The sequence below is a fragment of the Rousettus aegyptiacus genome, unplaced genomic scaffold (assembly GCF_014176215.1).
Source record: "Rousettus aegyptiacus isolate mRouAeg1 unplaced genomic scaffold, mRouAeg1.p scaffold_m13_p_2, whole genome shotgun sequence".
Classification (NCBI taxonomy): Eukaryota; Metazoa; Chordata; class Mammalia; order Chiroptera; family Pteropodidae; genus Rousettus; species Rousettus aegyptiacus.
The window spans coordinates 108342183-108360405 of NW_023416295.1; the positions used below are offsets into that span (position 1 = coordinate 108342183).

Sequence of the window (18223 nt, forward strand, 5' to 3'; positions counted from 1 at the left end):
TTTTCCCCATCAGGATGCTCCCTAACTCTCTACCTCATGTCTGAGATTGACCAGATGTCCTGGGGATCCCAGAGACTTGCACTTATGGGGTTGTTCTGGACTGGTAGCCTGCCCCTGGTTCCAGGAAGGTGCTCTGACAAGTGAATCATTCATTTCTGCTAGCTAGAATGATACTGTATGAGAATGGACCACTAGATTGTTGCCCTACTGATTTGAGGTTACTCAAAATGTGCATATAAAATATAGGGTGGAAAAATAAAACTTGATTGGGCCCTTCACACTCTAGGAGTGGTCCTGTCTTCAACACTTCCATATTCTCAAAGACATTACAAAAGTAAATATGCCTGAGTGATAAATAGCCCAGAGAACTCTGAGGGCAAGGATTCGGTCTTGGGCTTTTGTACGTGCAACAACTAGGGAGCCACAGAAAAGGCAATATGCAGTTTATTATCTGAGTATCCACTGACTTATGAGATTCAAGCTTTCTGTGCCTGAACACCTTATGCCATCAGATGGGTGGAGTTAATGATGCTCTCTACATTCCTAATGGATCTCCTGGAGAATGAGTAATCCGAAGCTTCCACAAGCCAGTGTTTCTCATCAGGGTCACTCTTGCCTTTTTCGGAAGGATAAGCTAAAGGAGTCTCTATTTATTGAGGGTATTTAGAATCCTTGTTCCCTTTTTCATATATGTCAGTTTTACTTTGCAGTCATTGTGATGTCTAAAAATGGAGCCCCACTCTCCCCACCAACATATGTAAATATTTACACTCTCTCTGGGGATTGATACTGTCTCTATTAAGAACCACTAATATACAGTACTACCAACAGAAATATGAGAGTCACATGTGTAATTTCTATTTCTCTAGTAGCTACATTAAGAAAACTAAGAGAAAGGTAAAATGAATTTTAGTAATATATTTTATTTAAAGCAATATATGAGAACATGCCATTTTAGTATGTAATCAATATGAAATTATTAATTAGATATCATATTTTTTGTAATAAGTTTTTAAAATCTTGTGCATATTTTATACTTGCAGCATTTATTTTGGAATAGTCACATTTCAAGTACTCAATAGCTACATGTGACTAGTGAATAAAATATTGGTATAAATGAAAATATATTCTTAAAGTCCACACAGTCATAGGAGCCTGCCAGTGCGAGGATAAAATGAGGCACTCTAACTAGACTTAAATAATTATCCATATTGCGAAAGAGTTCACAAATTGGTTTGGCGGAGGAATATAAACAATATATGTAACCTTGGAATGAAAGGAGAAAGATAGAAATGTAGAAAGATGAACCTGAGATTTACAGGCAGCTGCATAATTTCTATGAAAGAATCTCATCTAGAAATAGTTTAATTGGGCTGAAAATATGTACATAATTAGATTTTTGATCCCACTTCAGGGTACATTCCTATATGTGATGCTTAAAACTAATTTTACCTGCTGTGGCCGTCAGTGTCGTTGTCTATTGGCATTTTCAAAGAGGATATGACCACGATTCTCTATTAAACTTTTTATTCAAAGGATATTAGATTTTGAAGTATTCAGAGTATTTCTAAGATCCTCTTGCCTTTTATTTTTTAAATTTTATTTATGAAAAGCAAATTCTAATGTCTATTTTTTCTGGATCTAGTTTTGATGGCCAAATTTTTTCTAGGGGTTTCTTTGTTTCTCTTCCAGAGCTTTCATTTTTAAATGTTCTTTTTCTATAATTAAAATTTTGAGTTCTTGATGAAATTTACATCGTATTTAAGTTATTCTTCTTTGCTCAGAAGAATAAAAAGCTGAATGCATCCAGCCACCTGGTGATTAAGAATGTCTCCCTGTTTCAAATGGGTTACCACATCAATTCCTAATGTCCCCATCTGGACTGCTGAAGAATTTTGTAACTTTGAAGTGAATCAATCATATCCATGTCCATTTCTCTAGAGAACAATTTTATTGTTAATTACAGATTATGAATAATAATTTATGGATGTACAGTAAGGCAAGTATACCAATGAGAGAAATAAAATGAAAATATCCATTCACTATGAATAATGAAAAATCCCACCTTTAAAAATTATCCCCAAGAGTACATTAGTCAGCTTGTGAATGATTTTTCTATGCTACTAACAATAAAAATCTTTCATCATAAAAAATTATTATTATTAGTGCATAATTGAATAAAATAAATTTTTGTTCCAGAACTCTGACTTCCTGATTAAAATCTAAATAGCAATCAAAGCATTTTCAGTTAAAGAGGACTTTCTTATAATTATCCAGTTCAGAAACAAAGTTACTAAACTATGAGATTAATTTATTATATCAATGCTCTGGAATTAATAGTATCTAGTATTATAAGTAATTTATTAAAATAAATTGTTAAAAATGGTAACAACAAAATTCGTCTCTGGTCAAATCCCACAAATGTTAAGTAAGGAAATATCCATCAATGACAAAAGAGTAAAAGTTATCTTTTACTCTTTATTTATTCAAAGTTATTTATTCAAATAATTATTATTTTTATAAATAAAAATTTTTTATTATATATTTGTGAAAATTTTTGTGTAGTCTTTGTAAGAGTTAGTTTAAATTTTTCTACCTAATCTTAAAATTAGTCTAAATCTTTTCCATTTAAAAAATATGTACACCTTAACCCATTTAAAAATAGTGAATATTTTTCATGTTTTTCACATAAATACCAAAGAGAAAACAGAGTTCTTGTTTTTCATTCATATTAGATAATGTATGGATTAATTATATGTTTAAAGATTCTGCATTAAATAATTGCATTGTAAAATGTGTAGTTCTGTGTTTGGTGCCCAACATTCTTTCTCCTTTCATTCCAAGGTTACATATATTGTTTGTATTCCAAAGCCAAGCAAACTGCCACTAACCCAAACAATTTGTGATCTGCTGGGTAAAAACAATTCTTACCAGGGTCTTTTGAAGAAAGATAGAATTTTTCCAGGTATTATTGTAAGATTTACGAAAGAAAACAAAACCTGCCAAAATACAGGAAATTCTGGAAGGTTTATACTGGATATAGGAGTTGGGCAAGGCGCAGAAGATGAAAATTTTTGGAAGCCGGGAGTGCCTCTCCATTCTCTTAACTTGGAACTTAATATATACACGAGTTTCTACTCTTTGGGCTGCCATTATCCCATTATACATTAAAATTTTCAATTTCTAAATGTTGAAAAAACATATACTACATATTTTGCTCTTATTTTTCATAAGAAAAGTAGAAAAAGAGACCATGAGGCTTGCAAACTATATATTCACATGTTTGTCAGCATACAGGCCACATGTATTATGTTGCTACTAGATGCCATTGAATAGTATAACAATAAGTACTTTTTTTTCATTCTCTCAGTGTATTGTTTATGTATGTACCCATGCCATTTTATGTATGTTGGGTTGGAAATATAAAGACAATAGAAAAAAAAAGGGAAAGAACATGATTATGAACAGTTGCTCAAATAAACTTGTAAGAATTTAATTTCGAAATTGATGTAATGTATCCAAACTAATGTGAATAGTTACTTCTTCACAGGAGGCTTCATGGAGACTGAAGCTGCAGCTCAGGAGTCCCTGGGCTTAGGCAAACTCGGAACTCAAGCTGAGAAGGATAGAAGATTGAAGAAAAAGTAGGTTTGGAGATTTTGTTTCCCTCCTTTTTCTAATTTTAATTTACTCTTTATCATTTATTGCCTGTGGGGAAGTTAAAAAGAGAATTGTTGGAAAGAAGATGACAGACCGAAGCCAATATTGCCATGGTATTCCCTAAAACTACTAATTCAGTGCACGAGTTTCCTGGTTCTAATAGGCTACAGTTTGAAATGACTGTAAAAAGAAATCTTTGCCCTGTAGTAGAAATGAACAGTTTATCTAAGAGATCAAAGCATTTATTTCAAAACACAGTGTATTTTAAATATTTAAGTGTAGCCTTACAAATAATGTAATATTCTATTTGATGTTAAATTTAGTACTGAATCAATGTGATAAAATAAGAGTATACCATCTAACTTTGTGTTTCCTCTAATGAAAAAGTCTCTTCTTAAAATGGCGTATTTAAAAGAACATTTCTCTGACTGATTGAATATAAACTTATTTTAGACTCGCAGCAGATTATTTTGCATCTGTCAGGAAACTGATAGCATATCTTTTCATTCACATATAATATGGAACATTTAAATGAATTGCAAAATTGGCAAATTTTGAGTCTCAGCAGCTGTTGGAAAGTGAATGAGTCCATAAATAACACATTTTTAAATACGTAGTAACATTTTCAGTGATGAAGAAGCACCTTTAGAATGTGTTCTTTAAAAGCCAAAGAATTTCTCTTTATTCCAGAATCTATTGTCTGGTTACTCCTTTTCTTCACTCTTAAATGTTTATTGCTCTCATCATCATCATTGTAATAGATGTGCTCTCATGGTTGTAGCATTCAAACTAATCAATTTACTTCATACTTTGCCATTTCTCTTGCTTTGCAGATGTTTACTAATAAGGACATACGTACTTAAAAATGCAGAACAACTCACTAGACTATTTGTTTTATTAATTTGCTACTTACTAAAATTAGGTAATCATCCAAATTTGGTTAGAAATACTGTGCAGAAAAAAGCGACCTTGAGATTATTATTTTTTAAATACAATTAAATATTTAGTCACATTCCATACTAGTAACTATTTTTTCTTCAGTTATTTATTATTCAAATAACTAAAAAATGTATTTAAATGTTATCACAATCTGCTTGAAATCTCTTAATTTTATTTATTCCTATTAATGAATGTTATATTCAACTTATGGTTATTTGAAAAAAAAATTCTAGAAAGTCTTCACCTTTGATAGACTCTTTAAAATGTATTTCAAGTCTAAATGATAGTTAAAACCCAGCCTGGCTAATGGACTTGGTTTATTTCTCTTAAAAGTTAATTTTTATTTTTCCCACAATGAAATGTTTACATAAAATGGTCATCTGGCCAGCTTTCACTTTGCATACAAGGCTGATACTGAGTCACTTCATTGGTTGTTTATGGGACCAAGTTAAACATCTTTTTTAATAGCTACTAAATGTAAATATTCCAATTATACAATGACTTTTAAAATAAAATATTTAGAATTAATTTTTAGTTATTATTAACTTTACATACTATTGGATTGATTTGATGTTAATTTCATGGAATTATTTCTCAAATCCTAAGTACCCTCATAGTTGGAAACTGATTTTTAGTTCTGGACTTAGTTTGAAGATCTTACTATACTTGACCTTTGAGTTTTATTTTGCAATATGTTTTAGCAAAATATGACTTTAAAATGTCTTAGATAGGATACTACTGTTAATATAAGAAGAATATTAAGAACATTCTTTAAAATAATAAAAGCTAACATTTTTAGTATAATTATTTCTATATAAGTATTTGTGTTAACATGGATCTGAGAGTTAATTAAAGGAAAGACAGAAGTATTTCTCTTATTGTCTATTCCATACCAAGAATCCTATGAGCATAAACATGTAACCAGTATTTGTGAGATTTATGTAAGTAAGTATTAACACTTCTTCCAGACTTGCACGACACTATACTGTGGTTTCTGGGTTACCAAAGTATGAAGTGTCATCACGTAATGAGTTTTATAATGTTTTTAATTACATAGTTGCATGATTAATTTATATTTAATTTTTTATTGTTAATTATTATGAACATTGGCCACTTATTCTTAAATTTTCTGAAGTATTTAAATTCTCATTTAAATGAGTTCATTTTTTTTTCCTAAAGATACCCTATCCTCTTTAAGTATGCTTCAAGGAATATTATTTTCTGTGTTAACATTTCATGTTTATTAGTCTTCTTCCAAGATGGAAAAGAAATTTTAAAAGTATATTTTATTAAAAAGATAAATAAAACCAAAAATATCACAACTTCTTTCAAAAAGTTGAACACTGTAGGTTGTATGTGCATAGTTGCAATGACTGTGGTTTCCTACCAGCTGTTTTCCATTCTGCTCTTTGTTCAAAAAACTGATGTTTCCAGGACAAAATAGTTAACTTAAATCTGCATTTGCTATCTCAAAGTTGATGTCAGAGATTCATTAGACTCTGGGAATTTGCAGAAAAAAATCTTATTTTCAACTTTTTGTAGGATATCAGGTATTCACAATTGACAATCTGTGAATTTAAATTTAATTGGAAGTAATTTTCTCTAAATACATTAGTTATGACACATTTTTAAAGACCATATGGGGGAGATACTTTCAGAGAGCAGCATTTGCGACATTCCAAATTCTTTCAAAGTTCAGAAATTTGTAATGTTGCCAGTCTTAAAGAAAGGTCTAATTTGAGGTACATTTCCATTCAGCAAATTGAACTCATATAGATTAGAACAGCTTACTAGATGTGTTCCTACTTTATTCTACTTTTACTTTGCTTTCTGGTGTAGACATTTGTTTTTCTTGCCTTTCTAGCTCTTGTCCTGAGATGGGATTTAGGAAATCAACATTCCTGGATTGGCTAAAGTGTCTACTGGTCAAAATATCTCCTCAACATTTATCTTCCTGAGTTGGGTATTATCATGTAGATGCTATTCTTCCAACAAACATCTAACCTAGGCCTAAACGCAATCTATTATTCTTCTACCTGGTTCACTTTTATGATGCCTTATCTCTACTTTCCTTTAAAACTTTAATTGCATAATTTTTTCCTAGCAGTTTTATATAGAGTACGATTAATACCTACAGTAATTGTGTCAAACTGAAACTCATCTAGTAATTCTTTGAGTACTTTATAGTAATTTTTCTGGTCTTCCCCATTAAAATTTGACCATTTTTTCCCCCATAGCCTCATGGTATAGCCTTCCTAATCTTTAAGGATCGAGTCACTTATTCTTCTTAATATATATCTCCATCTTTAAAAAATGTGATTTTTCCTTAGTTTTCTCAATGTGTGCTCCCTCTGAAGTGTCACTACTCTCTGAGACCTTGTCCATCATCCTGCATTTGATTTCATTGGACCACAAGTACCTTTTCTGACTTAACACAAGTTAAACATCTCCATTTTTAAGACTCACATTCTGAGCAACTAGATCTAAGAACTTCACCTCTTCCCTTTTATACCTGTCATTCTGATCTTCAAGAATTTATTTCCCTTTTTTAGATCACAGGCCAATATTTTAGACTAAAACCTAAGCTACTTGTCCAGAATGGCCAATTAAAGTCAAGCACACAACTACAAAAAATAACTGCATGGCATAATAAAAGCTACTGTAAAGTCAAAACTTATGTGGTCTAGCCCATCCAAAACCTCAATTTCTGAATATTCTTTAACTCCCTGAGTCTCTGAATTTCACTTAGAATATAGATATGGGTATTTTTAGGACTCAGTAAATAGAAACTCTGCTCTTTGCCTAAGTTTAGAATAAATTTGATGACAGACAAAGGAGTCAGACAATTAGAGATCAAAATCTCAACTCTATTACTGAAGAACTATTGGAACATGACTTGTGTATATGGCAAAAGGGGAGTTTCCTAAAGTTGAACCCCCAAATTAGAAAAATTTACCTGACAAAAGAAATAGAAGATAGTCACAGGTTTCTAAGATGTACAAATATAAGCCTCAATTCTCCTTAAAAATAGCATCTACAATGTTAGGATTCTATAAATATGTTACTCTGCAATCAAGGAGTATGAACTCACAAGTAAGGAAGTATTATGTGGTTAGCATCTTTGCCTAAAGAAGAATTTTTGAAGTATCAATATTAAATGTATTTGTATTAATGTCTCACCAGATTTTCTACTTTTTTTTTTCTTCCTGGAATATATTTAATTGCCAGTTTTTCATATCATCTCTCTAAAAATGTGATGATAGCATGTGTGGCAAACTCACTAAATCCTTAGAGATCTGAACATATATTTTATAACTCAAATTGATTGATGGTTGCCAATAGTCTAAAACTATTAGTTTAAAATGACTTACCCTCAAAACTTTCAAGTACTACTCTTCCTCCTTCCAGTTATGTCTAATGTCAATTAATTGTCATTCTTTTGTATATAACATGTAGGATTTCTTTTTCCTCACCTTTTCTCTCTCTAAAGTTTAATATTTTTCTCTTTATCTTTGGGTTAAGAAATGCTATGAGTTTCTGTTCAAGTTTTTTTTTTTATGTTTTATTTTTCTACTTTATACTTTCAATTTGAAGATTTGTTAGACTGGACTGTCTTACATGTATTGACCTAAAGGACTTTTATTTCTAGACTCAGCTTTGATTCCGAAGAACTGATTTTTACAGAGACTATAGTCTTAAAGGTGAAGTCATCTGTTTCAGTAACATTACACCTTTCTGACTCTCATGAAAGTCCTTGATAAGCAGTGAATATATTAAAATTGACCAAAAAAAAGTGAATGGTTACTTACCTTCAGAAACATAAATTCTGAAAATTTTATCTCAATTTTTATCTGCTGTTTTACTCCTGCATTTTTAATACTGTGTAATGTGTTATTAAAACATATATTCATGCTGAGATCTTATGGATCCTGAGACAAGTTGAAAAGAACCATATGAATATTAATATATTGACTAATATCTCATTCTCAATCTTTAGTTATAGGTAACTATTATATGTTATATTTGCTATGTTCTCCTGAATATCACCACTAAATAAAATTGAATTTTATATTTGAAATCAATTTTTTAACATCATTAAAAATGAAATTAGCATTCCAACTCAGCTATCATGTCAGCAGCATCCTCCAGAGAAGCAGTTTTATCCTTGGAGCATGGCAGTCACAGTTAATCACTACCAGGGAATCTTTATGTTAGAACTTCAAAGACATAAAAGCAAAGCTCTGTAGATTTAGTTAATTTATTTCCATTGCAACCCTAAGAGTCCCCTTTGGTGCATAATCTTTAATGTGTTTTGAGACTCTGCATTTTAATCTTTGGCATTTGGAAGGTTCAGAGTCTGCCTGTCTTTAAACAAAATAAATGTCACTGCAAATTTTCATAATTAAAAGTATCACAGAAATTCCACCACTGTCTTTCAATTAATAAATATTTATTAAGTGTGTATGTGCCAAGTTAAATTTAAAAAGGGGTTTATTCCAGAGGTTAATTATAAGACGTGTTAGAGGCTTTGAATACATTTTCTCATCTAAGTAATGCAGCATATATGGAAGGTATATGTCTTTACTTCCCTCACAAATATCTATTTTGTAAGCATGCTGTAGGAACTAAATCTGGATGGATAGGACAAAAAGGGAAATTCACTGGGATTAGAGCTCTCAGAGAGTGCAGAAACTACAGAGCCAGGACAACTTCAAAATTTCAACAGTAACAGATTATGAAATATTTCTCTTGAGTGTTGTCAATAGCTCCTAATTTCTATTTCAGACTTGTAAATAGGCAGAAGTATCTAATTGGACTAATGTGAAAAAGATTTACTTGGATCAATTAGCTATAGTCAAGTGTTTATTTAGTTAACCTAAACCCATTGTTCTCTGAAAGAATGTGTCCCGATTTTCTCCTTGGAACAATTGAAGTATGTCTTCTCTGCCTCCACTAAGCTAGAGCTCTCATTGCTTTGCCTTCTGATCACTGATAGTCTTGCCTAGTTCCAACCATAGGCAATTATAAGAATCCCTGAACCTAAAACAATAGTAAATTCAAAGTCTAAAGGCCAAGATGCATTGATCTATTTAGAGGAAGGGAAATAATATGGAAGGAATAGGGTTGCTGTTTTGAGCTTACAGTACAATGTTAATAGACTATAGAGTACGTAGAACAGAAGCCCTGGATAGTCTTCATATTTTCAATCCATGGAAAATGGAGAAAGTAAAATAAGAATTAGTAATAGGAAATTAAAACTCAGGATAGTTACATAGACTAGAAGAATGCCCTCCTTTTCTAATAAAATCATATTGTTTGTTTTGATTGATTTTAGAGAGACAGATATGAAGACAAATTTTTGCTCTTAAGTATTTCAGGAGCCATGATCCTTTCTCTGAGGCACTGGTCTTCAAACAGAATAAGAAAAATTTTTCACAAGCCTAATGATCTTATTTAAAAGATGTTCTCTAAGCTAAAGACTGATCACCTCACTGTTAGTTTTCCAACTAAATTTAAAACATTTAATAGATTACTTTTTGAACAATAAGAAAGGGGATTATTAATCACCAAAATTAAACAGAGTCCCTTAAGAATAAGCTGTGCCCTTAAACTTTTCAAACATTTTGTAAACATGTAGATAAGGAAAATTGTTATAGAAATACCATATATTGAGTTCAGAAAGGTATTTCATTTCCTTTTAAATAGTACTTCTAAGTATAGCATTGGAACAAGACTAACAACATGGATTTAAAACTGATGAGACAGTTGTAATCAAAGGAGCTGAACAAATGAATTGATAATGATTGAGGGAAACAAAACACAGCAGACTCAGCACTTCTATAAATGATTTAAATAAAAATATATAATTTAACTGCAGCTCCTAAGAAAAATGTTTTTGCAAAAAGGGCAAATTAGCAATGCCTGAAAAGAAGTTAGTGATTTTCAATATATATATAAAGGCAATCTTCCTACTTCTAGTCTTGCCTTCCCACAATACAGTCTTCACACTTCAGCTAAAGAGATCTATCTAAATAATATTTTGGAACCTGCCCAAAATCCCTCAGTCATTCCCTAGCAGCCATAAAATAAATTCTAAATGCTTTTATATAATCCCTACATTATCAGGTACCTATTTAGCTCACCAGTTTTATCTCTCTCTACTTCCCACCATGCACATTATGGTCTTAATATAGTTAATATCTATTTCTTATTTATAATTATTCCTGTTTCCGAATATGCATATATTCTGTTCCATTTTCCTTTGTATAGTAATGATAATAATTATCTATTTTATATGTAATAAATATTTAATAATCACATTGAGCAGTTATAATACACACGGTGCTGTTCTACACATTTTACATTGAATTATCTTTTAATTTTTATAAAACCTTTGAGGTAGAAACTGCTATTTCCCTTTAGACATGAAGAAACGTAGCTTCCCCAGCACTGTGGTGTACAAAAGTACAGATCTCCTGAGCCCAGAGTTCCTTTAAATTATTTAAGATCTCAGAGTAGGGCCACAATTTAAGGAGTATGTAGTGTGGTCTTTTCAGCTAGACCTTGAAAACCCTATATAATTTAAAATGGTCTGTAAAGGAGTCAAAAAAGGATCCTTAACTCCCTTTATACTCTGAAAAAAATAGCAGATTTTTTCTCCTAGAGAATAATTAGTTTCTTACCTGACCCTATCTCATTCTTCAAAATAAGCAACAAATATATTCAAACCAAGCACTTTTTTTTTAAGACTGGGAGAGGTAGATAGTTTCAAATCACAAGATACAGCTGTGTTACAAAATTGCCTTTTTCTGATATAAGTAGCCCCACATAATATCCCAGTGTTTGATATAGCAATAGTTATTAACACTAATAAATAAGCAGTATAAGAAATTTAAATGTGTGCTTGAATCGATCTAACATTATTTATTCCAGTAAAACTTACAAAGTCAGTGTCTAATAACAAGAGTACTTTAGTTCCTTTTTTAAAAAAAGGAAAAAAAGTCATTAATTGAGGTACATTTAAACATGACATTGAAATCTTGATCTAGAAAGAATTCTCCTTAACTGTTTTCACAAATATAAGAATTTATCTCTGTATCATATTTTTCAGAAGGTCATCGAAGGTGTGGTTTCTTCCCTAATTATTTAAAATTAGCCATTTAAGCTTCTCTTTCTTGTTTCAGAATTTCTATCCATATGCTGTCGCCAGGGTTTTATAAATAAAAAGTCTTTACCAAAAGAATTTTATTTCAAAAAATATGTGTATGTGCAAATATACAATTAGATATATTTATATTAGATTCTATACAATTGAAGTTTTAATTTGGGCTTGACTGGATTATGTTTGCTACACAAATTAATAACAAAATTCTGAGAAGAATACAGATTTATTAACCTATTTTTAAAATGTTTCAAACACCTTAACTATTTGAAGTTAATATTGAAGAAAAGTTATTTCTAAAATAGTGTCATGATGAACCATACTTAAAATTTCTAAACTATTTTCTTTCATTTGTGCTCAGCTATTTATTTTTATCTCTTTCCCATCATCTGTCTTTATATATAAAGCAATTTCTACCATTACCCTGAGTGATCTTATATCCAGATGGATCATCAATCCACAGCCTAGCTTTTAAATTTCACAGCTTTGTCATTTTTAGTGCCACTCTCTGTTCCATGTTAGATGCCCCTCATGGTCATACTCTAAATTTTGTCATAGCCTTCAAGTCATGCTATTCCAAGATTACTAATTGAAGCATGTTATTCCTTCCTAACCATAGGTTTTCCTTTATGCTTTATCAACTTCTTTCACTACCATATTTTTAAAAAATTCTATCCTTTCCCAGTGCATTAACCCCTTTTTATTCTCTCCCCTCTCCCTATTTAGCTTAGATTCCATGTCCATAATTTCAACACAACCAAAACTTCCTAAATCCCTTTACTCCTCATTCATTTGGCGACAGCCATGTGCCATAACTGCAGCCACCAATGAATTTTCTTTCTCCATGTCTATATTTGGACACCTCTGTACTGCGGGGGAAAATTACGGTAGGGGAATTTGGACAAGCTTTTTTTGTGATATAAACATTGCCCAGTAATCTCAATATTTTTCTCTTGCCATTCTTCTTTCTACTCTGCAACTTTTTTTTAGAGACTTCTACTGTCCTTAAATCTGCATCTTCTGTAAATGAGCTCACATTATCCTTCATAGGGAAAGAATAAAAAAAACAACTGAGTACTCTGAATTTTTTGCTGCGAAATACACACTAACACTTGCCCCCATCCTCTCTTAGTACAGAAGACTAGGCTACTTTTCTTCTTAATTAAAACCATCCCTTTCTGTTTTCTCAGTTATATCATGCTGATTTCCCACTTGCTCTTATAGCTTCAAATTCATTTCTCTTCTGTGTTATGGCTATCACCATTTAAACATTCTCAAGTTTACTTATTGAAAGAAATCCTTTCTTCATTTTACTTTTCCACTCCAGTTACTACCCATTCACTCCTCAATCTGGTGTTAATTCATTTAGAAATATTTCTGAGTTACCAACTTGACCCTTCAAAAGCAAGAGGCAGAATATGCAGAATAAAGCTCATTCATTGAGCTTTATATGCAGAATAAAGCTCATTCATTGTATTATTTCATGTAAAGTTTTACATCCAAAGTTGACTAGTTTATAAGCAGGTGAAGGCCCATTCATTTAGTAGGAAATCTAAACTATTAAAGTGAGGTAACTGAAAAGTTTAAGACCTTTGTTTAAAATATAAGACATATGTTAGCTGGCAGTGTCTTCTTGTCATGCCTGGATATATACTGATGTTCCCAAGGAAAACACTATTCCAATAATTGAATTTGGTCTTATCCATTAGATGGTAACTTCGAATCTGTTCTTTTCTATGTCAATTAAAATTTGTTGCTTGCCTGTTACTTACAGTGGTCTTTAACCGAAGAACATTTATTCTTGACAAATCTGGAGTGGAGAATAATGAGGTTATATGTTACTATAAATAAATGCTTGTAAGAAAGAATGTTGTTAATTTTTATAATAAGAAAAATTAAACACTTTATCAAGACCTGAGAGTTTGCAAATATATATATATTACCTCTGATATGAATTTATAATATATTACCACAAAATCTCTCTGAATTATTTAGGACTATAATAGCTTTTTGTGTTTTTCAGAATATATTTTTTAGAAAGTCATGAGCTGAAATACTTAATATTTTCAGGTGAGATAGCTGCTCAGTATATCTCTTAAATTAATTGACCATGGACAACAAAGTTCATAAAAACTATGAGAAATTAGATAGCTTATACAATTTGATAACAAATATATTAAGATATTTGGTGCAAGTTTCTATTTTCAAAATGATAAAGATGTGAGGAATATTAATATTATACTCTGTGCAGATGTAATCAGCTTGTTTTCTTGGAGAACAATCCCTAGACAGTTGGTAGGCTAAGAAATATTATTTTGTTCATGGCAAATACTTTGGGAAATTTACATGGAAAGTTCAGAAATTGCCTTGATTTCAGAGCTCATTCAATAATTCACAGGTTTGTTGACAGAAAAACCATTTAACCACCTATAAGCTATCTTTTTTTGGTTTTAATTTTCTTTTAGCTCATGTTTGATATGAAAACTATGCCTTAAATGTCTTAAGAAATTGTGATGCAAATTTGCATAAGTAATTATTTTTTGTTTATTTGAAAATTTAAAGAGCTCGTCACAACTGTTTGGGTGCTAAGGTCAAAGAATACGTATTTCCCTGTAATGACCATTTAAAAAAATAATACATGGTTTCTCTGAATGAATGCGTTTAGAGGAGGCACGTGCAGGGTGTTCCCATTGCCACATCAAGCTTTTTAAAATAATGATTATGTAAAAAAAAAAGGAAACTCTCTAACTTGCCTAATTTCTGAGATAAGAATTTCTGCTTCATATTTTGTTACATTGAATGTATTTTATGAGTTTTAGTAAAAGTTTTATTTTTCTAAGATTTAGTCTATTATGCTTGTCTAGAAAATTTAAAATAATAATCATGGATTTTTGTTGAATTATTTAAATTCCATATTTTTCCAGCGCCTCTACTATATCCAGGGAACAAGTAGGCTCCTTCAAATACTACATTTAAATCAATGTTGTTTTTCTGACAATTTCTGATAATATTGGTGAACCAATCTCATGCATTATTTTCCTCAAAGCAACATTTACAAATATCTGTTGAAATAAATGTTTCTATTGAAAAAGACTCAAGTGGCACAAATTCAACACTTCGTCAGTTCAAATAAAGGAAGAAGTAATGTGGCAAGGGAAGAAGAGTGATAAAATTTAAACATATGGTTACTAGTGCATACATATTTACAAAAAGAAATAACATTATTGTAGCACTTGTTAGAATAATAAAATTATGGACCTGAATGCACAAATTTTGTCTTACCCCAAATTAAACTGAGGAAATTCAAGATCAAAACTTGCTAGTAATTTTGACCAAAATCTGTATGAGAACTACAATCCAAATATTCTGGTGTTCAAGCCAGTGCTTTCTTCAAATTGCTTCCTCTCCAGAAGTCTGCTGTACTTTTTCTTGAGCTATAACAGTAGACTTATAAGCTGTGTGAGAATCTGATCACCATTTAGTAAACTATTGGTTTCTATTTGTAAAATAACACAGGAGCACCCTGAGGTCAAGAATGTTCTTTAACAATGTTCCTTATTTCCTCTTGGGATACACTAGAGGCTGAGAAAAATGTGGTTGTGCATGTTTCAGAGTGGCTCTTTTCAAGAAATAGACTTACTGGTCAACTATTAGAACCAGCCTTAGCCTAATCATACTTTTGGATGCAGTGAGTATTGCGTGTCAAGGTAAAAAAAAAAAAAAAAGAAAGACACCATGTTTCTCATATCTGAGCTTTTACACTTCTGAAATGATGCTCTTGTTTTATTCCATGGCTTCCTTTGGATTGAAATGTATCCCATTAACATTTGTGTGCTTTTCTTTTCCATCCATCCTTCTCCATCTCATGAAAAGCACATCTGGGTAAGTTGAATCATAATGGCTGCTGAACATGTTTATTTTCAGCACCATCCTCTTTTTCTTTTATCTTTAGTATTTCTCTTTTCAGTTATAACACAAGCTGCACTGCCTCTCACCTAAAACAAAAATGTGAAGTGTATTTATTTCCATACCATAAAAGGAATCATTGGTTCAGAGAAATGCTTACATTTAAATTAATTATGTTGGCCTGTTAGGCACTTTAATTTTTCAGTTCTATTAGACGCAATGTCAACAGACATTTCAGATATCATTTCCCCCTACCTCTCAAATGATACTCTAGGAGTTATTATGGCACTCAGTGAGGCTTAAGGAGAAGTTGCAGGCCACTTGGGTACTTTCGACTGTGCTACATGACTGACACTGCCTGTGTGTTCCCTAGGGATTTGTGGTTCTGACTGGCATTATATTCACAAGACAATTTATTGTCAATTACTAGAACTGCACTTATATAGAGAGGGTTAAAAGCTGGGTCTACCTTAGCAGAACTTTTACCTCAGATTCCAAAGTAATTTTTAGTTTTGGCTGAACCCTTTTGTTTGTGCATTCTTTCCTTTGTTTCCTGTGCACTGGTTTTTGTTTGTTTGTTTGTTTGTTTGTGTTTTTTTGAGAATACTTTATGAGTTTTTGTAATCAAACCCATGTAGATAAGACCTTACAGTGCATTACCCCTGTACACATGGAAAAATTATGTTTAACATTTCTAGGCCAATATGGCTATTGATTTATGTACAGGGCCAACCCAATATGGCATAACCGAGATACTTATTTTCAAAGTTGACAGCACAACTAAAGTTTCCAAAAATCAATTTATTTATTTGTTTGTTTATAGTAAACAACCCATAGCAGTATGTTACACATCAATAGCAGCAACAACTTTTTCATGGTGATACTTAAAGCTGTAAAAAAACTATACTATTCAGATTGCAGTTTTAAATTTCAAGTCTTGTTATTTGAACTAAAATTAGAATATATTATTTATTAAAAACAAATTGTGCTTCGAAGTAAAACAAACTATGCTTCTATAATACTTATAAAATATTTGCATTGGTGTAAACTTTTGCATTGGTAACATGGTGAACTATTTGAAACACCTTAGATGAGGAAACATATTCCTTTTAAATTTAAAGCAAAAGAATAATTGGGGGGAAATAGGAGAAAAATGGCTCAAATGAGATGCAATTATTTAGGAAACTATGGAGCATGTCACTGATTGTCTAGATGGCTATTTTATATACCAATACATGGTCATGTGTTTTATATTACTTAGTTCATTTGCATGGCTTATATTTGTTATATTTTCTCCTACCTAATTTTATGTTGTAGTTACTACTACCAATTATTTAACAATGCAATATTTACCTCAAGAGAATTCATGATATTAAGGAAAGCTCTAATAAGTGGTCTTAAAGGTAAGCTGTGGTTAGAGTACTATTCAACTATGCTGGCTAAATACAAGTTTTAAGATCTTTTTAAAAATGATTATTATTCTGATGTTGGATTATTAAAACATTATCTTTATGTCATCAGAAAATATTGGTCTTTAGTTTTCTAATGAGTTTTAAGTTTCATGAGGAAAATAATCTCAAGAAATAAAACATTTTTCTGCATCCCTTATACACAAAATGTTGAAAGATAATAAATGCATGATGTATTGTCATTTATGGACTTTAAGGAACTAATATAATTGCCTTAATTCTGAAATGCAATTTCTTGTCCTGAACACGCTCCTGGAACTTAAACATTTAGGACCTCAAAATCATCATTGGTACAATTGCTAAAAGGAAGCTTAGGAGATTAAAATGTCAGAAGGCACTATAAACATAATGAAGATATGGGGAGAATTAAGGTGAAAAGAACATCGAACTGAGAATCAGAAAACAAGAGTTTAAGCCCCAACTTTCCCATTTGTTTGCTGCAAACCCTTGAGGGACAGACTTACATTCTCTGTACTTACTAATATTAGTCTCAACTTCCTAGTCTTCACAGGGGTATGAGAAATATGAATAACCTCAAAGCATGGAAACTATAATAACTTCAAATCTGAGTTAAAGCGGGCTCAAAATTAGATGAAGCACTAAAGCAATCTAGCCTAAATAGTATGCAAATAACCTCGAAAATTACCAGTGTTCCTCCAGTAAGTCCTTAATTTACTATCAGGAAGTGACTGGGGAGAACAGACCAGTGTCTTGCAAAAGTGAAATTGTTTAATGGAAAGTAATACAGTATACTCTAGTTTTCAATAACAGCATGAGTAATTTATTGTTACATCACATTTGTGCATGTATGTTGTTTATATCTTTTTAATGGTTTTGAAAGTAATTAAATTCAAAATAAAGTGAGGAAAGATATTATATAAATCCCAACTCAAATTCACAAATAAATTATATTTCTTTTCCGAGACTATGCCCTCCATTTCAGAGCAGCTGGAGAAAAAAGGTTTCGGTATGAATGAACTTTGGTTTCAATGTAACCAAATCATTTCAGTTATAAACAGCCAACCATGTGTTCTTAGAATGTAAATAAAACACAATTTAAATGTGTAATGAACTTTTATATACACTA

General features: G+C 31.3%; 1 protein-coding gene across 16 annotated transcripts in view; it reads left to right on the top strand.

Moving 5' to 3' along the window:
* Window positions 1–18223, top strand: part of PPFIA2 (PTPRF interacting protein alpha 2) — a 424261-nt gene that overhangs the window by 361938 nt on the left and 44100 nt on the right. For 8 of the 16 annotated variants that reach the window (XM_036237945.1, XM_036237954.1, XM_036237947.1 and 5 more), the window contains 2 exons: window positions 3551–3644; window positions 15635–15643. In XM_036237945.1, coding sequence (XP_036093838.1) covers window positions 3551–3644; window positions 15635–15643 — 103 coding nt within the window. The remainder of the gene's footprint in view (window positions 1–3550; window positions 3645–15634; window positions 15644–18223) is intronic. The other 8 variants (XM_036237946.1, XM_036237951.1, XM_036237948.1 and 5 more) reach the window with 1 other exon arrangement.